Raw genomic sequence first — 24,279 nt, 5'->3', positions numbered from 1 at the left:
ACTACATTGTGAACACTGAATGCAGTACACCAGATTGGAAGAAGTGCAAGAAGTCAACATTAACTCTGTTTCTTCTCCCACAGATCCAGCCTGACCTGATGAGTTTTTCCAGTATTTTTTCTTCATTTATCTGCGATAGTGTTAGCTTTATTTCAGAAGCCGGTTAATATTTTGAGCCATAACGTGACTTTTGCTGCCACTGTTTTCTTTTCAGGATGAAAATATTGAAGATTTTCAAGTGGTTGAGGTCCTCATGGGTTGTAAACAGGGTAAGATTTTAACAAAGTTGATTTTGCAACACAACAAGCTGGAGAAGAGGGCTGAATTCCTGTGTGTGTGTTCATTTTTTTTTGCCGGTGTCTATATTTGCATTGACTGTACAGAGTAGAAACAGGCCATTCAGCCCAAGCAGTCCATACCAGCATTTATGTTCCACTCAAACTTCCTCCCATCTTTCATAGAGTCATAGAGTTGTATAGCACAGAAATGGACTCTACGGCCTAACACGTCCATGCCAATTTTTTTAGCGCATCAACACTAATCCCATTTGCCCACTCTATCCTTTTATGTCCTGCCTGTTTGTGCCTGTCTGAGTACCTCTTAAACACAGTGATTGTATCCGATTCCACCATCTGCAGTCAGGTGAATAAAACTAGAGGACACAGGTTTAGGGTAAGAACTTAGAGATTTAGAGGGGATCTGAGATGGACCTTTTTCACCCAGACAGCAGTGAGTACCTGGAATACGCTGCCAGAGAGAGCGGTGGAAGCAGAGTCGCTGACAGCATTTAAGAAGTGTCTAGATGAGAAGTTAAATCACCTCGGCATAGAAGGCTATAGACCAAATGCTGGAAGATGGGATCAATTCAGATGGGTGCCCTTTAGGCAGCACAGGGAACTATGGACGAACCTCAAGGCCTCTCTGTTCATCAACAGTCCTGATGCCTTACCATTTACTGCATATGTCCTACCTTCATTTGACTTCCCAAAATGCAGGTCTATAGTTGGCAGCTTTTCCCTGCTGCCTTTCTTTTAAAGGGGAACCAGGTTTGCTGTCCTCCAGTCATCTGGTACCTCACTTGTGTCCAGCAAAGATTTAAAAATCTCAGCCAGAGCACCAACAGTTTCTTCCCATGCCTCCTGTAGCAGCATGAGATAAATCCCATCCGGTCTTGGGTATTTATCCACCATTAAGCCTGCCGAGTAGCGGTTAGCATAACGCTATTACAGTGCCAGTGACCCGGGTTCGATTCCGGCTGCTGTCTGTAAGGAGTTTGTACGTTCTTCCCATGTCTGCGTGGGTTTCCTCTGGTTGCTCCAGTTTCCTCCCACATTCCAAAGACATATGGGTTAGGAAGTTGTGGGCATGCTATATTGGTACCGGAAGCGTGGTGACACTTGCGGGCTGCCCCCAGAACACACTACGCAAAAGATGCATTTCGCGGTGTGTTTCGATGTACATGTGACTAATAAAGATATCTTATCTTATTCATGGAGACCTGCACTAGACTTTCACCTACCCCTTTATTGAATTCTCCAACTACAATGACTTTTTCCTTAGTGAATGCCAGTGCAGTATAGATTTAGGACCTCACCAATACTTTCTGAAACCACGCACAGATTGCTGCTGGTGTCCCTAATGGCCCTTACTTTTTCCCTGGTTGTTCTTTGGTCCTTGTTATACATACAGAATTAACCTTAATCCTGTCTGCCACTGATTTCTCATGACCTCCCCACCCCTTACCTTGTAATTTCCTTTTGAAGTGCCTCCCTACGTTTTTTATACTCTTGACAAGCCTCCCCCATCTTTAGTTCCCTATACCTGTCATTTGCTTCCTTTTTTCTCTTTATCCAATTTTCAATATCCCTCGACATCCAGGGTGCCCTGTACGTGTTACCATTGGGTTTTACTTTTGCAGGACCATGTTGGCCTTGAACTCTTGCTATTTCTCTTTGTTGAACTCCTGTTATTTCTCTTTGAATGCTTCCCATTTTGCAGATGTAGACTTACCTGCAAATAGATGCTCACAATCTACATTTGCCAGGTCCTCCCTTATTTTAATGAAATTGGCCTTGCCCCAATTTAAGACCTTAATTATTGTTCTATCCCTATCCTTTATCATAACTACTTTAAAATACACAGAATTATGGTCACTATTTCCAAACTGTTCCCCTACTGACATTCCCACCACCAGCTACATTCTCCAAGATAAGGAAGGTCCAGTAATGCTCCTTCCCTTGTTGGTTTATCTACACGTTGCATCAAGTATCTCTCCTGGACACACCTCAGAAATTCCACCCCTTCTGAGCCTTTGACTATTATGCTATTTTGTTTTGTGTTCCTTGATAAATGTAATTTTATAGTCCCTGAATTGTTTATTTGACCTGTCCTAATTCCTTCACATTCTTTCTTTATGGACACTTTGCTGATGTACTTGCATATTTTTCCTCCACCTCTATTAGTTTGTTGCAGACATGGTCTGTTAGCAATTGTTCTTTTATTGTCATTTGTCTTTATACCTTTAGATTCTATTTCTGTCTGCCTTATAATTGTGTCCCTTTTTCCTACTTTGAACATATTGTCACCAATTTTATTTTTACTTTGCTATATGTAGGATGCATCTGTACTTCCGTAACTGGAAATAATAATATAACAACTTTACCAAATGGGATTGTTCAATGACAGATGGTTTACTTGTTAACTGATGACTAGATACCTTTGATCACTTTGTAAAACACGTATACACTTTAAAGCAGTGAATAATCTAAAAACAAACAAAAACAGCCTTTTCTCCTTGGAGTGACGGAGGATGGGGGGGACCTGATAGAGGTATATAAGATGATGAGAGGTATTGATGGGGTAGATAGAGGCTTTTCCCCAGGGCTGAAATGGTGGCCACAAGAGGACATAGGTTTTAAGGTGCTGGGGAGAAGGTATAGAGGAGATGTCAGGGGTAAGTTTTTTACTCAGAGAGTGGTGAGTGCTTGGAATGGGCTGCCGGCAACGGTGGTGGAGGCGGATACGATAGGGTCTTTTAAGAGACTGTTGGATGGGTACATGGAGCTGAGAAAAATAGAGGGCTATGGGTAAGCCTAGTAATTTCTAGTGTAGGGACATTCGGCACAGCTTTGTGGGCCAAAGGGCCTGAATTGCGCTGTAGGTTTTCTATGTTTCTAAAAACTTTTATTTTTCTGGCTTGGCATCGAAGTGAGGTAGCTGCCCCTGACAAGTGATTCAAAGTTGTTTCCCATTGTAATGTTAAAAATATAAATCCCTCATTTGTCTTATATGCATCAAAGTCTTGACTGTTGACTAAAGCTTTTAAATTTCATTCAAGATTGTGGTGACTATTTAGCAATCTCATTTAAAATCTGGCAGTGTTCTTTGAGTTAATGTTTCCTCCACAAGGCAAAATAGTTAAAGCAAGACATCTTTATTCTTCTATTCAAATCCTCTTTCAATTAAAGCAGGTATTCAGTTAGCTTTCCTAATTGTTTGCTGTATCTGCATTTCAGCAGTGTGATGTGTATACAAGGAAGCCCAGACCCCTCTGAAGACCCAACACCTTTTAATCTCTCTCCATCTTTTAAAAAAAATTCTGATTTTTCATTTTTTATGCTGAAGTGGGTGACCTGACATTTTTCTAGTTGCCATGTTCTCGCTCATTCTCTGTCCCCTTGAAGTCTCTCTTCATCCTAGTCACACCCACAGTGGCACCCAGCTTTGTATTATCGGCAAACTTGGATATATTACACTTGGTTTCTTCGTCCAAATCATGGATATAAATTATGAATATCCAGGGCTTCAGCAGAGATCCCTATGGTGGCCCATTAGTCGTAACCTCCCAATCCAAAAATTACACATTTAATCCTCATCTGTATTGTTTGTTAACCAATCCTCCATTTAGGCCAATATATTACCCCAATCTCATGTGCTCTAACTTTGTTTAATTACTTCTTGTGTGGCACCTTATCAAAGGCCTTCTGGAAGTCCAGGTGCACACCATCCACTGATTTGCCCTTCTCTATTTTGCTGATGATCTGAAACGTGATTTCCCTTTCATCAATCCTTGTTAAATCTGCCCAATCATATTATTATTTTCTAGATGCCCTGCTGCCACTTCCTTAACAGATTCTAGTATGACTGTGTCATGAGCTTCCACCAATGCAGGTTTTTGCTCATCAAACTTTAATTGAACACTTTGTGTGACAAACTTACATTTGTAAGCAAATATGTGCAGCTTCAGCGTTGCGATTGATTCCTCTGGTACTGACAACGTGGTTCTTTCAATTATCGAGAACCTGGGCTGTAAATTCCATGTGGACATATCTGGGAAGATGGGCTTACAGCAGGTAACACTGGCCAGAAATGTGCAAACAGATACAAGAGCTTCTGTAGACATCTAAAAAAGAAAAGCTAGCAAAGTGAACATTGACCTTATATGAAGCAAGTTAAGGAATTAATAATGGAAAACAAGTTGAATTAAGGAGCAGCACGGTAGTGTAGTAACATTATTACAGCACCAGTCACCCAGGTTCAGTTCTGCTGCTGTCTGTAAGGAGTTTGTATGTTCTCCATGTATCTGCGTGAGTTTCCTCCGGGTGCTCTGGTTTCCTCCCACATTCTAAAAGACATACAGGTTAGGAAGTTGTGGGGCATGCTATGTTGGCACCGCAAGTGTGGTGACACTTGCAGGCTGCCCCCAGCACATTCTCAGACTGTGTTGGTTGTTAACGCAAAAAGACGCATTTCACCGTGTGTTTCGATGTACATGTGACTAATATACATAAACAGTCTTTTGTATCTGTCTTCACTATGGAGGATACATTACATCTCAGAGATGGTGTAAATGGGGAATTAGAACAGAGGGACGAACCCGGGTAGGGGGAGGAGAGGGGGGGATGTACAATCACCAGTGCAGTGCGGTGGAACAAGTTGTTGGAGCAGCAGGCCGACAAGCCTTTAGGTCCTGATGGACTTCATCCAAGGGTTTTAAAGAAAGTGGAGAGACGAGACGGCAGACACTGGAATCTGGAGCAAACTGCTGGAGGACTTCAGCAGGTCGAGCAGCATCTGTGGGAGCAAAGGGATGGTCAACATTTTGGGTTGAGAGCCTGCATTTTTTTAAAGCAGTATCTGATGATATAGCTGATGTTTTGGTTTTAATTTTCCCAAATCCTCTAGATTTGTGGAAGGTTCCATCAGATTGGAAAACAGTAAATGTAACTCCTTTAGTCAAAAAGTGAAGGAGAAAGAAATTGGGGAGGGTTGACTTCAATGGTATAGGACAGGACCTGGTGAAAGCAGATTGGGAGCAGCTACTAGAGAGAAAAGCAACGTCCGATAAGTGGAAGGCGTTTAAAAGTGAAATAATAAGAATTAGAGTCAGCATGACCCTGTAAGGGTAAGAAGCAACGATGGTGAGATTAGGGAACCTTAATTAACCAAGGAAGTTGAGAGATTGATCAGGAAAAAGAAGGAAGCATATGTCAGGTGTAGGAAATTGTTATCATGTGAGTTCTTGGAGGTTTGTATAAGAGAGATCTTAAGCAGTTAGAACAAAAAAGGGACATGAAATGGCCCTGACCAACAGAATTAAAGAGAATTCCAAAACCTTTCATAAATATATTAGAAGCAAGAGGGTAGGGAGGGATAAAGTTTGTCCCCTCAGGGACCACAGGTCTTTGTGTGGAGCCAGGGGATATGTGTGGTGTCCTGAATGAATGCTTCACCTCAGTATTCACCAGAGTGAAGGATAGGGAGGTGTATACTGATAGACTGGAATATGTGCATCAGGAAAGAGGTAGAGTTAGAGATATTGGCACACATCAAGATGGACAAATCCAGAGGGCCTGATGAAATCTATTCCAGGGTGTTGTGGGAAGTAAGTATGTATTGGTATTGGTTTATTATTGTCACTTGTACCGAGGTACCGTGAAAAGTTTTTACAAACCGATCGTACAGGTCAATTCATTACACAGTGCAGTTACATTGAGTTAGTACAAAGTGCATTGATGTAGTACAGGTAAAAATGGTAACAGTACAGAGTAAAGTGTCACAGCTACAGAGAAAGTGCAGTGCAATAAGGTGCAAGTTCACAACAAGGTAGATCGTGAGGTCAGAGTCCATCTCATTGTATAAGGGAACCGTTCAATAGTCTTATCACAGTGGAGTAGAAGCTGTCCTTAAGTCTGGTGGTACGTGTCCTCAGACTCCTGTATCTTCTACCCGATGGAAGAGGAGAGAAGAGAGAATGTCCCGGGTGGGTGGGGTCTTTGATTATGCTGGCTGCTACACCAAGACAATGAGAGGTAAAGACAGAGTCCAAGGTGAACGATTTGGCACAAGATATGGTTGCTCAGTGACACACAGGTAGATGGGAAAGTAAGTTGTGGAAAGGACAAAAGGAGGCACCCAAGGGATACAGTGAGTGGAAAATTAAGTATAATATGGGAAAATGTAGAATTGTAATTTTGGTAGCAGTAATAAAGAAACATATTGTCCACGTGATGAGAGATTGTAGAGCACTGCGATGCAAAAGATATGGGTGTCCTAATGCATAATTCACAAAAGTTTATTATTTAGAATCACATAGTTAGGAAACTTAACAATGAAATTGTTTATTGCTAGAAAAATTGAGTACAAAAGTAGGAGGATTATGGTTCATGTAATTTTTCTGGTGTGCTCTGTACAGTAATGGTCCCTTTACTTAGGGAAGGTTGTTAATAGATAGGAAGCAGTTTAAAACATTGGTAGGATGGGCAGATTGGAAGGAATTTAAGAAAGGGCTGAGGAGAGCTAGAAGGGGACATGAAAAGGCATTGGCTGGTAGGGTTAAGGAAAATCCCAAGGCCTTTTTCACGTACGTGAAGGGTAGGAGGATGGCTAGGGTAAAGGTAGGTCCGATTAAAGACAAAGGTGGGAGGATGTGCCTGGAGGTGGCGGAAGTGGGAGAAGTTCTCAATGAATACTTCTCTTCGGTATTCACCAAGGAGAGGGGTCTTGATGACGCGGAAGGGAGTGCTGGTAAGGGTAATGTTCTCGAGGTTGTAGATATCAAGAGAGAGGATGTGTTGAAGTTGTTAAATAATATCAAGACAGATAAATCTCCGGGGCCTGACGGGATTTTCCCCAGGCTGCTTCGAGAGGCGAGGGAGGAGATTGTTGAACCGCTGGTAAGGATCTTTGAGTCCTTGTTGTTCACGGGGATGGTGCCAGAGGATTGGAGGGTGGCGAATGTTGTCCTCTTGTTCAAAAAAGGTAATAGGGATAGTCCAGGGAATTATAGACCGGTGAGCCTTACGTCTGTGGTGGGTAAGCTGTTAGAAAGGATTCTAAGGGATAGGATCTATGAACACCTGGAGAATCATGGACTGATTAGGGACAGCCAGCATGGCTTTGTGAAGGGAAGATCTTGCCTCACAAGCCTGATAGAGTTCTTTGAGGAGGTGACGAGGAAGATTGATGAGGGTAGTGTGGTGGATGTGGTCTATATGGATTTTAGTAAGGTGTTTGATAAGGTTCCTCATGGTAGGTTTCTTCAGAAGGTCAGAGGCTAAGGGATCCAGGGAAGCTTGGCTGTGTGGATTAGGAATTGGCTTGCCTGTAGAAAGCAGAGGTTTGTGGTGGAAGGAGTGCCCTCGGATTGGAGGGCAGTGACTAGTGGTGTTCCGCAGGGATCGGTTCTGGGACCTCTACTTTTTGTGATATTTATAGATGACTTAGATGAGGGGGTGGAAGGCTGGGTTAGTAAGTTTGCGGACGACACTAAGATCAGCAGTGTTGTGGATAGTGTGGGGGCTGTCGGAACTTACAGAAGGATATTGATAGGATGCAGAGCTGGGCTGACAAGTGGCAGATGGAGTTCAATCCAGAGAAGTGTGAGGTGGTACACTTTGGAAGGACAGACTTCAGGGCAGAGTACAGGGTAGATGGCAAGGTACTTGGCAGTGTAGAGGAGCAGAGGGATCTGGGGGTTCATATTCACAGTTCACTGAAAGTTGCCTCACAGGTGGATAGAGCAGTTAAGAAGGCCTATGAGATGTTAGCTTTCATAAATCGTGGGATTGAGTTTAAGAGCCACGAAGTGATGATGCAGCTTTACAAAACTCTAGTTAGACCACACTTAGAGTACTGTGTTCAGTTTTGGTCGCCGCATTATAGGAAGGATGTGGAGGCGTTGGAGAGGGTGCAGAGGAGATTTATCAGGATGCTGCCTGGATTAGAGTGTATGGAATATGAGGAGAGGCTTAAGGTGCTAGGGCTTTATTCACTGGAAAGGAGGAGGATGAGAGGAGACATGATAGAGGTATATAAAATATTGAGAGGAATAGATAGAGTAGACAGCCAGCGCCTCCTTCCCAGGGCACCAATGCTCAAGACGAGAGGATATGGCTTTAAGGTTATGGGTGGGAGGTTCAGGGGAGATGTCAGAGGGAGGTTTTTCACCCAGAGAGTGGTTGGTGCATGGAATGCACTGCCTGGGGTGGTGGTGGAGGCAGATTCATTGGACAGGTTCAAGAGTTTGTTGGATAGGCATATGGAGGAATGTGAGATAGAGGGATATGTGGGAGGAAAGGGTTAGATAGTGTGAGGGTGGTTTGATGGACGGCACAACATGGTGGGCCGAAGGGCCTGTTTTGTGCTCTATGGTTCTATGGTTATGAGGAAAGCTTCGACAGGCTAGGCTTGTGTCTGTTGGAGGCTAGAAAAGTAAGAGGTGACTTGGTTGAAACATTTAGAATCATGAGGTGTCTTAACTGGGTGGATGTTGTACATTTAAGACAAAGGCAATTTTTTTTCTGAGGGTTGTTGGTCTTTGGAACTCTCTTTCTCAATGGGCAGTGGAAGCAGAATCTTGGAATGTTTTAAGGCAGAGGGAGTTGTTTTCTTAATAAGCAAGTGGGTGAAAGGTGACCATGAGCAAATGGGAATGAAGGACAGAATTACAGTTAGATCAGCCATGATCATGCTGGAAGCCAGAGCATTCAGACCTACTCCTGCACTAATTCCTCTTTGTAACTGGTGAACAATTGGCAAAGTCACAAATTCATGAATTACCTTCCATTAAAGTGACCAAAATAAAGAATTTTCCAGCAGCATTGTTCTCATCGTGTTAGTGTTGGGGCCTATAGAGAAACAGATTTTTGCCTCACAATGTTCCTTTATTTGCAGTGCAGAGTGTGGTGCTGACTCAGTTTGAACCGTTTCTTCGCAGACTTCAAGATATTAGGAAGGTAAGATATTTATTAATAATGTACTTTTGTGGTTAATATGTTTGTCTTCAGTTAGATAATTCAGTCAGGTTTCTCCAAAACTATTTCTGCTTGAAATCTGCATCTCCCCTTACAGTTGATAGCCTCTCCATAAAAAAACTTTAAGCCATGTATGTGAATGATTTGCCTGTCAAGTTCTGTTCAGATCTTGCTGTGGTTCAAAAATTGTTAATAGTTGCAAATAGAAATAAGTGGATTACAATTAATGCTAATAATTGAGGGCATGTTGAGATCAAGAAGGAGGTGGTGTTGAGTCTATTGAAGAACATTAAGGTGGATAAGTCCCCAGGGCCTGATGGGATCTGATGAGTCCTGATGAAGGATCTTGACCGAGAAAGTCATTTATTTCCCTCCATTGATGCTGCCTGACCTTCTGAGTTTCTCCAGCACTTTTTGTGTGTTGGTTCAGATTCCACCATCTGCAGAATCTCTTGTGTCTCCTGATGGGATCTATCCTAAGTTACTCAGAGATGCAAGAGAGGAGATTGCTGAGGCCTCAGCAAAGATCTTTGTATCATCTTTAGCCACAGGCAACGTCTCGGAGAACTGAAGAGTAGCCGGTGTTACTCCTTTGTTTAAGAATGGCTATACCGATAATCCAGGAAATTATAGGCTGGTTAGCCTCACGTCAGTGGTAGGGAAGCTATTGGAGAAGATTCTTAGGCATAGGATTACTGCAAATTTGGAAAAACATGACCTGATTAGGGACAGTCAGCATGGCTTTGTGCAGGGCAGGTCATGTCTTACAAACTTGATTGATTTTTTTGAGGAGATGACGAAGGTGATTGATGAGAGTAGAGCAGTAGATGTTGTCTACATGACTTTAGTAAGGCATTTGACAAGGTCCCTCATGGTAGGCTGATCCAGAAGATTAAGGTGCATGGGATCCACAGTGACTCTGTACTTTGGATTCAGGATTGGCAGAGGGTGGTGGTGAAAAGGTATTATTCTGGCTGGAGGTCATGACTAGTGTTCTGCAGGGATCGGTGCTGGGACCTCTGTTGCTTGTGATATATATAAACTAAATGACTTGGACGAAAATGTAGATGGGTGGGTTAGTAAATTTGGCAATAACAGAGGTAGAGTTGTGAACAGTGTAGAGGGCTATCAAAGGAGACAGCAGGATATAGGTATAGGAGAAATGGCAGATGGAGTTTAATCCAGGCAAGTGTGAGGTGTTGCATTTTGGGAGGTCAAATGTAAGGAGAAAGTATATTGTTAATGGCAGGACCTATAAGCATTGATATTCAGAGGGATCTTGGGTCCAAGTTCATTACTCACAAAATAGCTGCACAGGTTGATAGGGTGGTAAAGATGGCATACGGCATGCTTGCCTTTGTTGGTCGGAGCATTGAGTATAAGAGTCAGGAAGTCATGTTACAGCTAAATAAAATTTTGGTTAGGCCACATTTGGAGTATTCTGTGCAATTCTGGTCGCCTCATTAGAGGAAGAATGTGGAGCCTTTGGAAAGGGTGCAAAAGAGGTTCACCAAGATGCTGCCTGGATTAGAGGGTATGAGCTATAAGTAGAGATTGGATAAACTTGGGTTGTTTTCTTCTGGAGCGACAGAGGCTGAGGGGCGTCCTGATGGAAGTTTATAAAATTATGAGGCATAAATAGAGTAGACAGTCAGAATCTTTTTCCCAGGGTACGAAATGTCAAATACTAGAGGACGTACATTTAAGGTGAGAGGGGGAAAGTTTAAATAAGATGTGCAGGGCCAGAGTTTTTACAAAGAGAGTAGTACGTGCCTGGAACGGGCTGCCAGGGGTGGTGGTGGAAGCAGATACCATAGTGGCGCTTAAGAGGCTATTAGATAGACACATGAATGTGCAGGGAATAGAGGGATATGGATCATCTGCAGGCAGAAGAGATTTAGTTCAGTTTGGCATCGTGTTTAGCGCAGACATGGTGGGCTGAAGGGCCTGTTCCTGTGCTGAACTGTTCTATGAGACATAATAGGAATGGGCATTGTTAACATCGATTGGTGATAGGAAAAGTACATTTGACTTTTTGAGGTTGTAACTAGCAGAATACTTGAGGATAAATCAGTGGATGTGGTTTACTAAGTTTTGATAAGGTGCAACACAAGTTTATTCAACAAAATTCAACTGCATAAGATTTGGGATAATATACTGGCATGGATTGAGGGGTGGTTAATGGGTACAAAGCAGAGTTGGGGTAAACTGGTCATTTTCTGGTTAGCAGATAGTGAGTATTGGGGCCTGGCAGCAATCAGTGCTAGGCATCAGCTTTCATCAAAACTTATCAATGATTTGGATAAGGGACTAAGAGTAATATATCCAAATTTACTGATGATACAAAGCTGGGCAGCAGCATGGGCTATGGAAAATGAAGAGAAAGTTCATGGGGATATAACGAGCTTAGGGAATCAGGAGAATATGTAAGTGGAATATGTCAAGGAGTTATCCTTTGGCAAAACAACAAGGTTATAAATGGTGAGAGATTGAAAGGTGTTGGTGTTCATAGGGACTTTGGTGTGATTTTACAGTAAGTGCTGAAAGTTAAAATGCAGTTTCAGCAAGAAATTAGGAAGGCAGACAGTCTGCCAACCTTCAATACAAGTATAACAGGAATTTCCTGCAATTATATAGGACCACAGTGAGACTGCACTTGGAATGTTTAATGCAGGCCTGGTTCCCTACTGAAGGAAGGATGTACTTTCAGTGGAGTGGAGTGCCACAAAGGTTCACCAGATTGATTCCTAGGGGAAGGCCAGGGCAGATTGTCCTTTGAGACGTTCAGAATCATACAGCACAGAAACCGGCCTATTGGCCCAGCAGGCCATGCCAACCATTGCACTTATCCATACTGGTCCCACCTACCCACATTTGATGGGTTATGGGGCTCGATGGTTTTGATGCAGGGATAATGTTTCCTCCAGCTACGGTGTCGAAAACCATCGTCTCAAAACAAAAGGGTCACTCACTCAGAATGAAATGAGAAGAAATCCTCCAACCCAGGGGGCAGTGAATCTTTGGAACTCTCTGCTCGAGGACTGTGGAGGTTAGTCACTGAGTATACTCAAGGAGGAGATGGGTATATTTTATGGATATTAAGAGAATCAAGGGATGTGAGATTAGTACAGGAAATGATCTTATTGAATGGTGGAGCAAGCACGAGGGGCCAAATGGCCTACTCCTGGTTCTCCTCCTCCTATTCTTATGTTATGCACTCTACCCTACTCCCTGTACACTCACGACTGTGTGTCCAGATTCTGCCCTAACTCCATCTACAAGTTTGCAGATGACACCATCATAGTGGGCGGAATCTCAAATAACAATGAGTCGGAGTACAGGAAGGAGATAGAGAGCTTAGTGACATGGTGTCATAACAACAACCTTTTCTCAATGTCAGCAAAACAGAAGAGCTGGTCATTGACTTCAGGAAGGGGGGCAGTGCCCATGCTCCTGTCCACATCAACAGTGCTGAGGTTGAGAGGGTTGAGAGCTTCAAGTTCCTAGGAGTGAACATCACCAATAGCCTGTCCTGATCCAACCACGTAGACGCCACGGCCAAGAAAACTCACCAGCGCATCTACTTCCTCAGGAGGCTGAAGAAATTTGCATGTTCCTGTCAGCACTCACCAATTTTTATCGATGCACCTGTTTCTATCTGGATGCATCACGGCTTGGTATGGCAACTGCTCTGCCCGGGATAGCAAGAAATTGTGGAGAGTTGTGGCCACAGCTCAGCACATCACTGAAACCAGCCTCCCCTCCATGGACTCTGCCTACGCTTCTCGCTGCCTTGGTAAAGCAGCCAACATAGTCAAAGACCCCACCCACGCCGGACATTCTCTCTTCCCCCCCTCCCATCAGGCCGAAGATAGAAAAGCCAGAAAGCACATACCAACAGGCTCAAGGACAGTTTCCATCTCGTAGCTGTAAGACTATTGAACGGTTCCCTAGTATGATGAGATGGACACTTGACCTCACAATCTACCTCATTATGACCTTGCACCTTATCGTCTGCCTGCACCGTCCTTTCTCTGTAGCTGTGACATTTTATTCTGCATTCTGTATTGTTTTACCTTGTACTAACTCAATGCACTGTGTAATGAATTGATCTGCATGAATGATACGCAAAACAAGTTTTTCATTGGACCTTGGTACAAGTGACAATAGTATTCCAATTCCAGTTCCAATGTCCTTATGCATGTAATCCCTCACTACTTGTGAAGCATCCTGAAGTTGCTATGTCATCAGAGTTGTAGTTAGTAGGTCTGAACTACCCATCTGTTATTTAGAAATCCTATGTTTCTCCTTGTCCCTCTTATTGTTAAACTGTTTTTCCTATTAAATCCTTGGTATTTTTCACTTGCTTTACAGAAGAACCATGGAACCATAGGACAATACAGCACAGTACAGGCCCTTCGGCCCACCATGTTGTCCCGCCCTTCAAACCACACCTAAGACTATCTAACCCTTTCCTCCCACATATCCCTCTATCTTAAATTCCTCCATATGCTTATCTAACAATCTCTTGAACTTGACCAACGTATCAGCGTCCACCACCACCCCAGGCAGCGCATTCCATGCACCAACCACTCTCTGGGTGAAAAACCTCCCTCTGACATCTCCCTTGAACTTCCCACCCAATACCTTAAAGCCATGTCCTCTTGTTTTGAGCATTGGTGCCCTGGGAAAGAGGCGCTGGCTGTCCACTCTATCTATTCCTCTTAATATCTTATATACCTCTATCATGTCTCCCCTCATCCTCCTTCTCTCCAATGAGTAAAGCCCTAGCTCCCTTAGTCTCTCCTCATAATCCATACTGTCTAATCCAGGCAGCATCCTGGTAAATCTCCTCTGCACCCTTTCCAACGCCTCCACATGCTTCCTATAATGAGGCGACCAGAACTGGACACAGTACTCTAAGTGTGGCCTAACCAGAGTTTTGTGAAGCTGCATCATTACTTCGCGGCTCTTAAACTTGATCCCACGACTTATGAAAACTAACATCCCATAAGCTTTCTTAACTATCCTATCTACCTGTAAGGTGACTTTCAGTGATCTGTGGATATGAACCCCCAGATCCCTCTGCTCCCCTACACTGCCCAGAATCCTGCCATTTACCTTGTCCTCCGCCTTGGAGTTTGTCCTTCCAAAGTGTACCACCTCACACTTCTCTGGATTGAACTCCATCTGCCACTTGTCAGCCCAGCTCTGCATCCTGTCAATATCCCTTTGTAAGCTTCGACAGTCCTCCACACTATCCACAACACCACCCATCTTTGTGTCATCTGCAAACTTGCTAACCCACCCTTCCACTCCCTCATCTAAGTCATTAATAAATATCACAAAAAGTAGAGGTCCCAGAACCGATCCCTGTGGGACACCACTAGTCACAGCCCTCCAATCCGAATGCACTCCCTCCACCACAACCCTCTACAGGCAAGCCAATTCTGAATCCACATGGCCAAGCCTCCCTGGATCCCTTGGCCTCTGACCTTCTGAAGAAGCCTACCATGTGGAACCTTGTCAAACGCCTTACTAAAATCCATGTAGACCACATCTACTGCACTACCCCCATCAATCTTCCTGGTCTATCTGGAAGATTCCCTGGTCTATCCCTACTACCTTTTTTGAATAAGGGGACAACATTCACCACCTTCCAATCCTCCAGTACCATCCCCGTTGACAACGAGGACTCAAAGATCCTAGCCAATGGTTCAGCAATCTGCTCCCTTGCCTCACGAAGCAGCCTGGGGAATATTCCGTCAGGCCCCAGGGACTTATCTGTCCTAATATTTTCTAACAGCTCCAACACATCCTCTCTCTTGATATCTACATACTCTAGAACATTACCCTTACCAACACTAAAAATGTGGAAGGCTTCACGAATTTGCGTATCATCCTTACGCAGGGACCATGCGAATCTTCTCTGTATCGTTCCAATTTTAGTATATGTGCTGCCGAAGTGAGCACAAAGTCTTATCTACTAGAAGTTCATTAATCAATACTATGTATATCAACTTTTCAATCATTTTTGTTTTTGAAAATAGACACCGACTTGCATTCAGCATTAGTTACAATTTCGATATTCATGCTCAATTAAAGTTGTATTTTGTTCTCATTCAATCTGTGACCACTACATAAATCAGCTGCTTTGTTTTCTGCCCACAAGTTGTCAGCTTTTTTCATCAGGTTTGTGCCTTGTGTTTGTGAACAATTGCAAGTAACTTACACTTCGGGATCTTTGTAGTGCCTTGGATTTCTGTTTTGATGCTTTTCATTGTGTGCACATAACCAATCATGATATTGTCTCTTGATGTTGTGTTCTGTAGATCTCTGTTCGTCAAATGAATCAGACACGGTTTTATATCACAAAGAAGCAGAACACAGTGGTGCAGGTGAACTTGCTGCTCATGGGCCTTCCACCTCACTTGTCTCAGGACAAGTACTTCTCACTGCTAAGTAGTTACTTAGAGATCAAAAGTAAGTAAAAGGGAGCCATGAATGCTAAATGTTGAAGATCAAGGGTTGACTTGTTTGCTTGACTTTCATATGTAAATTGTGGCAGTTAGTTTGTGTTGAAAAAGATTGATAAGAATTTTTTTTTACATCAAATTAGTTTTGAAGATGCAGTTCCTATTGATGTACACGTGCGCAGCATGATGGAATTCTGGATTTAACCCCATAAACCAGTAATCTTGTATAACTTTAATCTCTTGTAAAAAGCAATGAGAGAAATTGCAAAGAGATTTTAGGTACAAGGAAATACAGATGAGATCATCAATGATTTTCAAGGCCGCTGGCGCTATAATAGCGTTATGCTAACCGCTACACTACCGTGCCTGCCCCAAATTGTGTTCCCAGCTGATGCAACACAATTTGGGGTAGGCATTGTAGTGTAGTGGTTAGTGTAATGCTATTACAGTGACAGCAACCCAGTTTCAATTCCAGCCCAGTCTGTAAGGAGTTTTATCTTCTTCCTATGACTGCATGGGTTTCCTCCGGGTGCTCTAGACGAATGGGTTAGGAAGTTGTGGGCATGCTATGTTGGTGTCGAAAGTGTGGTGACACTTGCAGGCTTCCCCCTTAGCACTCTATGCAAAAGATGCATTTCATGGTGTGTTTTCGATGTACATATGATTAATAACGATATCTTACTGAGCTGAGGTTAAAGTTCTTCGTCAGGGAAGTGTGTCAGCTTAGAATAGTCGAGAGATTGAGCATTTAACATTACCTGTGGGTCAGGATGAACAGAACTTCCCAGAAGGCTGAATTCTGAGACTGCCCATGGGCTCAAGCTACTATTCTATTTTGGCTAACTGTTAGAAATATAAAAAAATAGTTTACATGAGTATTGCACATCTCACTACTAAATTGGTTTATTATCGTTGCATGTAATGAGGTACAGTGAAGAACTTTGTTTTGTATGCCATCCATACAGATCATTTCACCACATCAGTGTATTGAGGTAGTACAAGGGAAAACAATAACAGAATGCAGAATAAAGTGTTACAGTTACAGAGAAAGTGCAGGCAGACAATAAGGTGCAAGGCCATGACGAGGTAGATTGTGATGTCAAGAGTCCTTCTTATCGTACAAGAAGTCCATTCAATAGTCCTTTTAATAGTGGGATTGAAGCAGTCCTTGAGTCTGGTGGTACATGCTTTCAGGCTTTTGTATCTTCTACCCGATGGGAGGGAGGAGAAGAGAGAATGTCCGGGGTGGATGGGGTCTTTGATTATGTTGGCTGCTTTCTTGAGGCAGTGAGAAGTATAGACAAGAGTCCATGGAGGGAAGGCTAGTTTCTGTGATGTGAATCTCTGGAATTCTCTACCTCAGAGGATTTTTGAAGCTAGATCACTGGTGCAGAACAAATTAGGGTTAAGGTTAGAGGAGAACAATTAAAGGCTATGGGCAACTAGCATGAAGGAGGAGTTTGAGGCCTGGGGCAGGTCAGCCATTGAATAGTGGAGAAGCTTGAGGGGTCAAATGGCCCAGTTCTGCTATTTTCAGGATGTTGCCTAGAATGGAGGGCTGTAGTTATAAGGAGAGATTGGATAGGCTGAGTTTATTCTCATTGGATCGTAGGAGGTTAAGAGGTCACCGTAAAGGGTTTATAAAATTCTGAGAGATGTAGATAGGATAGATAATCAGAATCTTTTCCCAGGGCAGGTTAGTCTAGAACTAGAGGGCACAGGTTTAAGGTGACGGGAGAAAGTTTAAGGAGATCTGAGGGGTAAGTTTTTTCCACACAGAGGGTGGTGGTTATCCGGAACAAACTGCCAGAGGAACTGGTGGAGGCAGATACACCTACAATGTTTAAAAGGCATTTGGGTAGATAGGATAGGAAAGGAGGGATACAGACAAGAAATGGGATTAGCATCACGGTTAGTGTGGACAAGGTGAGCCGAGGGCTGTTTTCTGTGCTATGTCATTCTTTCACTCTATTCTGTGACTGCTCCATTTGCTGATGAGCTACAAATGGAATTGAACATTGGGAAGTAATCAGTGAGCATCCCCACTTCTGACCTTGTGGTGGAGAGGTGATCGTTGATGAACCAGCTGAAGATAGTTGGGCTTGGGACGTTCCCTGTGACAGTGTTGTAAGGTTGACCTCCAATAAATACAACAGTCTTCCTTTGTGAAATATGATAAGAATGTAAGAAATAGAAGCAGGAGTGGACCATTGGCCCACTGAGGCTGCACTGCATGCAACAGATCTCAGATAGTGAGTTCTTGCCCTCCACTTTTCTGCCTGATGACTATAACCTTTGATTTCACAATTGTCTACGAATCAATCTATTTTAGCCAAGAATATAATTAAACACTCATTACTTAAAACTCTTGAATGAAGAATTCCAAAAGGTCATTATCCTCTCTGTGAAGACATTCCTTCTTATCTCACTATTAATGGGTGTTTCTTTTGAGAGAAATGTCAATTATACCTTCTATTATTTGGCCAATGATTGAGATTCATCTGACCAAATGATCAGTGGATTGGATTTTTCCTGCTTTTTTGTGAACAGGACATAACTGGGCAATTTTCCACATGCCAGTTTTGTAACTCTGTTGGAACAACTTGGCTAGCAGCACAGGGTAACTGTGGAACACTGGTCTCTCAGTTCTGGATTCCCCACAGGGTTGCTCTTTTCACACCGTTGTATCTTATAGAACATAGTACAGCACAGCACAGTAACAGGCCCTTTGGCCCACAATGTTGTGCCGACTTGTCAAGCTCCTCAGAATCTTTTGTTTCAATAAGGTCACCACTCATTCTTCTCTTGTCCAAAGAGATAAACTAATCTACAATGTTTCCTCACAAGACAACCCCTTCATTCCAAGAATCAAACTAGTGAACCTTCTTTACACTGCCTCTAAGGCAAAAACGTCCTATAAAAGACCGGAACTGTACACTGTATTCCAGGTGGGCATTCACCAAAGCTCTGAATGATTAAAGATTTCCCAATGTTTTCACTCCACTCCCTTTGCTTTTCAAAAAAAAGGTCAGTCTCCAATATCCCACAGAACTGCAGAAGGTGCAGCACCCGTCCATTCGCCTCTTTTCCCACCGTCCAGGGACCCAAGCAGTTGTTTCAGGTGAAGCAGCACTTCTTCAAATCTTGCGTGCTGCATTCTATGTCCACAATGTGTTTTCCTCTACATTAGAGAAATCAAATGCAGATTGAGTGATCACTTTGCGGAGTGTTAGCTTGAGGAGCAACACGTTTTCATCTGGGCATGTTGTAACCTTCAGAGCTCATTTCTGAATTCTCCAACTTCAGATAACTCGCACATTCTTTCTGTTTGTATCAGAAGTAGCCATTTGTGTTGCCATTCCTCTCTTTATTCATTTCTATGTTCTGGCCTGGTAACTCATTGGAATTCCTGGTCCATGATATTTCAAAGTGGGGCTGAGAACCTGTGTCCCTTTGTTGGGAGTATGAGGAGGCCCATCAAAAATGACAATGGAACACACCATCTCCCAAACTCATTCACTTATTATAACACGGAAGGAGGTCATTCAACCCATCGTGTACGTGCCAGATCGCAGCTGAGCAAACCTCATCAGTCCTAATCCTCCCTCCCTTTTCCCTGTAGACCTTCACTTTATTTTCTCTCTCATGCCCATCAATTCCACTTTGATTCTCTTTTGTCCCTTATCTACATTAGGGAGTTATTTACAGTGGCCAATTTATCTACTGGCACGTCTAGGCTTTGGGAGGAAATCAGAGCACCAGGGAAACTCACTTGGTCATGGGGAGAACGTGCAAACTCCGTAAAGACAACATGGGAGATCAGGGTCAAACCAGAGTCCCCAGAGCTCTGAAGCAGCAGCATTAATTGATGTGCAACCATGTCAGTGCATAACCCACACACATGGCCAGTTGAGCTCCTCCTCCCACCTGTGGATGCACCAGTGGCCGTGTTGGCAACCTCAGAACCCACAGAACCAGAGTGGAAATCTTTCCTGAGGGGCTGTCTGAGAAGAAGGAGAAAATGTAAAATCCTTTCATTTTTGATCATCGTTTGCCAAAGAATCTTTCCTAAGAGATCACTAAGTAATCTTGCCTTTTTGCATGACCAGATCTAAAATAACCTGTTCCCTGATTGGGTCAGTAGTATTAGGGAAATGTGTCTCATTCATTACATGAGCAATTTGATTTGCCTCTTGGTGTGAAGATTAAAGTTATTGGTGATCATTTCATTACCTTGTTAGGGAGCCTATAGAGCACTCCAATCGATGTTGGTTGTTGAAGGGTCATATTCTGTGTGGAGGTCAGTGACCAGTGGTGTACCTCAGGGATCTGTACTGGGACCCTTGCTCTTTGTGATTTTTATAAACGACCTGGATGAGGAAGTGGAGGAGTGGGTTAGTAAGTTTGCGGATGACACAAAGGTTGGGGGTGTTGTGGATAGTTTGGAGGGCTGTCAGAGGTTACAGAGGGACATAGATAGGATGCAAAGTTGGGCTGAGAAGTGGCAGATGCAGTTCAACCCAGATAAGTGTGAAGTGGTTCATTTTGGTAGGTCAAATATGATGGCAAAATATAGTCTTAATGGTAGGACTCTTGGCAGTGTGGAGCATCAGAGTGTTCTTGGGGTCCGGGTCCATAGGACGCTCAAAGCGGTTGCGCAGGTTGACTCTGTGGTTAAGAAGGCATATGGTGTATTGTCCTTCATCAATCGGGGAATTGAATTTAGGAGCCGGGAGGTGTTGTTGCAGCCATATAGGTCCCTGGTCAGACCCCATTTGGAGTACTGTGCTCAGTTCTGGTCACCTCACTACAGGAAGGATGTGGAAGCCATAGAAAGGGTGCAGACGAGATGTACAAGGATGCTGCTCAGAATGCAGAGCATGCCTCATGAAGGTAGGTTGAGGGAACTTGGCCTTTTCTCCTTGGAGCGACGGAGGATGAGGGGGGACCTGATAGAGGTATATAAGATGATGAGAGGTATTGATAGGGTAGATAGAGGCTTTTCCCCAGGGCTGAAGTGGTGGCCACAAGAGGACATAGGATTAAGGTGCTGGGGAGTAGGTATAGAGGAGGTGTCAGGGGTAAGTTTTTTACTCAGAGAGTGGTGGGTGCGTGGAATGGGCTGCCGGCAACAGTGGTGGAGGCGGATATGATAGGGTCATTTAAGAGACTGTTGGATAGGTACATGGAGCTGAGAAAAATAGAGGGCTATGGGTAAGCCTAGTAATTTCTAGGGTAGCGACATGTCCGGCACAGCTTTGTGGGCCAAAGGGTCTGAATTGTGCTGTAGTTGTTCTATGTTCTATGATGATGTCTTTCTTATTTCTAATCTCCAACCAGACATTCATATTTCTTATTTTCTGAGCCAAGAGCAATTTATTACTAATGTGATCCTTTGTTATTGGAGCTATCCCAACCTAGTTTTTCTGCTCTGTCTATCTGAAAAGGTCGGGTTCCCTGCCATGTTTAGTTCCTGGCCTTGAACCATGTTTCTGTAATGACTATTGGATCACACCCACTTATCCAGTTTTGGCCATCAATGCATTTATCATGTATGAATATTTCACAAATTTGATTTGAATCCTATAAGATTCTGTAATTTGCCTTTCCAAAGCCCCTGCAGTTACCTACCCATCACTGATGCTGGGTGGTCTGATTAGTAAATTTGCAGACAACACAAACATTGGTAGAGTTTTAGATGGTGAGGAAGGTTGTCAAAGGATATAGGTTGGTAATCTGTGTGGAGAAGTGGCAGAGGGAGTTTAATCCGGACGAGTATGAGGTGTTGCATTTTGCAAGGTGGAACGCAAGGGGAAAGTATACCGTAAATGGCAGGACTCTGAGGAGCATTGGTGTACAGAGGGACGTTGAGCTGCAAGTCCTTAGCTCCTTAAAGTGTCGACATAAGTTGATAAGGTGGTAAAGAGGGTGCATGCTTGCCTTCATCAGTTCGGGCATAAAGTCAGGAGGTCATGTTGCAGCTGTATAAAACTCAGGTCAGGCCACATTTGGAGTATTATGTGCAGTTCTGTCACCCCAATTACAGGAAGGATGTGTAGGCTGAGGAGAAGGTGCAGAAGTGGTTTACCATGATGTTGCCTGGATTAGAGAGTATTAGTAATAAGGAGAGGTTGGACAAAATTGGATTGTTTTCTTGGAGCGTCAGAGGCTGACGGGAGACCTGATAGAAGTTTATAAAATTATTGGAGGCATAGATAGGGTAGGTAGTCTTTTCCCAGGGTAGAAAAGTCAAATACTAGAGGAGAGAGCTTAAGGTACGAGGAGGAAAGTTATAGGAGGTTTGCGAGGCAAGTTTTGTTTTACACAAGAGGGTGGGAGGTGTCTGGAACGGGCTGCCAGGGGTAGTAGCAGAAACAATAATGAAGTTTAAGAGGCGTTTAGGCAGACACCTGAACAGGCCGGGGGTAGAGAGATGTGGACCATGTGCAGGCAAATGGGATTAGATTGGTATCGTGGTCATCTTAGACACATTGGACCGAAGGGTCTGTTCCTGTGCTGTACTGTTCTATGTTTTAATTGAACCTTTAACTGAAATGCTCTTGTAACATTCTTGTGTATTGGAACAGTTTCAAAATGTTGTAAAGGCAATTCTTAAAATAATTAAATTTTTATTGTGACAATGAAGATTTTGCCTATACAGTATCAGCAATTTCCAGGTCTCAATTGCAAAATGTTTTTACTTAATTGGAACTTGAGTATTTAAACACTGCCACACATCTATTTGTTTCATTCTACTATTGTGTAATCTGTTTTCAAAGGTATTCATTGTGAATCTATGTATAAAAAATAAATTAAACTAAATCTGTTTATTTCACCAGGGAATGTGGTATCTCTTAGTTATGTATACGCAGACCAAGGTAGGTTGTTGTTTTATTTTAATACCAAATAGCTGAAGTTATTTAAATGAAGTTCAAATAATGAATTGCAATCGAGCTCTCATTATTGTTTCCACGTATGTACAGTATAACACTGATCCTCTGTCTGACCATTCTGAAATCCCACGTTTCAGATCTGGCTCACTGGGTACTGATTCCCCCATTTCCCAGAAACCCACTGGTGTCCCCATTCCCCTTAAATTCACCAAGGCCCCAGTCCCGCGTTCCCCTGTAACTCACCAGGGCCCCAGTCCCGCATTCCCCTGTAACTCACTGGGGCCCCAGTCCCGCGTTCCCCTGTAACTCACTGGGGCCCCAGTCCTGCGTTTCCCTGTAACTCACTGGGGCCCCAGTCCCGCGTTTCCCTGTAACTCACCGGGGCCCCAGTCCTGCATTCCCCTGTAACTCACCGGGGCCCCAGTCCCGTGCTCCCCTGTAACTCACCGGGGTCCCAGTCCTGCATTCTCCTGTAACTCACTGGGGCCCCAGTCCTGTATTCCCCTGTAATTCACCAGGGTTCCGGTTCCCTGAAACTCACCGGTTCCTGCACAATCTTTAAACTTAGTAGGTCCCCTGGAAAATTTGCCAGTCTAACACAACTGAAGTCCCAAGAACTCTGGATTGTTAGAGTTTTACTGTACTTTGAAATAAAAACAGAAAATGCTGGGAATACTCAGCAAGTCAGGCAGCATCTGTAGAGAGAGAAACAGAGCTTGTGTTCCAGCTCAGAAACAGAGAGGACTTAAATGCTTTAAAGCTACAATTGATTAATGACCATATTTACTGAGTGGGAAGGGCAGAGTTCTGCTTTCCTTCCTTTAATGAAGAGACCACTTGTTGACTGTGTTTGTTGGATAACTCTGTTTCACATCTGCTTCATGTTTTGGTTTGTTTGGTGCCGGATGGCTTGCCCATATTCTTAATGCTTGCCCATATGTCTCAATTCTCAATCTTTCCAAAAGAATGCTGATGATTTAGGAGTTAGTTCTCCAGGGTCACAGTTATGTGTATGCAGTATTGGATTGGTACTGACGCTACTCATACTATGTTTCAGGTGCCATTGTGCTGGAAATTTCATGCTTTGCTGAAGCAGAGAGGATTTATATGCTTGTTAAAGACACCACCATCAATGGCAAACAACTTTCAACAGTTATAATCCCTGATATTCAGGTAAAATTCTCAGGAACTTATTATAAAATGAATGCAGGGGAGGGTCATGGGACAGTTGACTCCAGTTCAGATCACCTGCATTGACAAAATAGCCAAAAGTAAGATCAGTAAACACTGAATTCAAGCTTTTAAAGGAGGCTGTTACACCAATATGATCAAGCAGTTACTACTTAGACTTATTGCAACAGCAAAGCTTTCTTTTTCGAAAGGAATAGAAACAATTTACATTTCTGCAAACATCTTTTACTATTTTTGCATGTTCCAATATACATTACAAAGCGTGATCTTTATGGTTAAAAAATAGACAATGATTTTTCCTCACAGCATGCCCCAAGAGATTTTTTTGTGATGTTCATTTGAGGGAGAGTTCAGTCTTTTTCCTTAAATGTAGTGCCATTGTATCTGCTACAAACCAACTATTATAATGTCTTCTTCCATACTGCAGTGCTACCTCAGTACTACCCCCTCCCACAGTATGACAGT

At 43.2% G+C, this 24,279-nt stretch overlaps 1 protein-coding gene and 1 non-coding gene across 2 annotated transcripts in view; one reads left to right on the top strand and one right to left on the bottom strand.

The window, feature by feature from the left end:
* LOC127580818 (diacylglycerol kinase theta-like) overlaps positions 1-24,279 on the top strand; it is a 200,583-nt gene that overhangs the window by 104,102 nt on the left and 72,202 nt on the right. Inside the window, 5 exon segments of the mRNA XM_052034735.1 lie at positions 215-269; positions 9,175-9,236; positions 15,587-15,737; positions 22,570-22,608; positions 23,681-23,796. Of these exon segments, the coding sequence (XP_051890695.1) occupies positions 215-269; positions 9,175-9,236; positions 15,587-15,737; positions 22,570-22,608; positions 23,681-23,796 (423 nt within the window).
* Positions 15,121-15,227, bottom strand: LOC127567580 (U6 spliceosomal RNA). The gene has a single exon (XR_007955919.1). It is a non-coding gene; the product is annotated as a U6 spliceosomal RNA (small nuclear RNA).

The sequence above is a fragment of the Pristis pectinata genome, chromosome 2 (assembly GCF_009764475.1).
Source record: "Pristis pectinata isolate sPriPec2 chromosome 2, sPriPec2.1.pri, whole genome shotgun sequence".
NCBI lineage: Eukaryota > Metazoa > Chordata > Chondrichthyes > Rhinopristiformes > Pristidae > Pristis > Pristis pectinata.
This window is presented reverse-complemented; position numbering and strand designations above follow the sequence as displayed.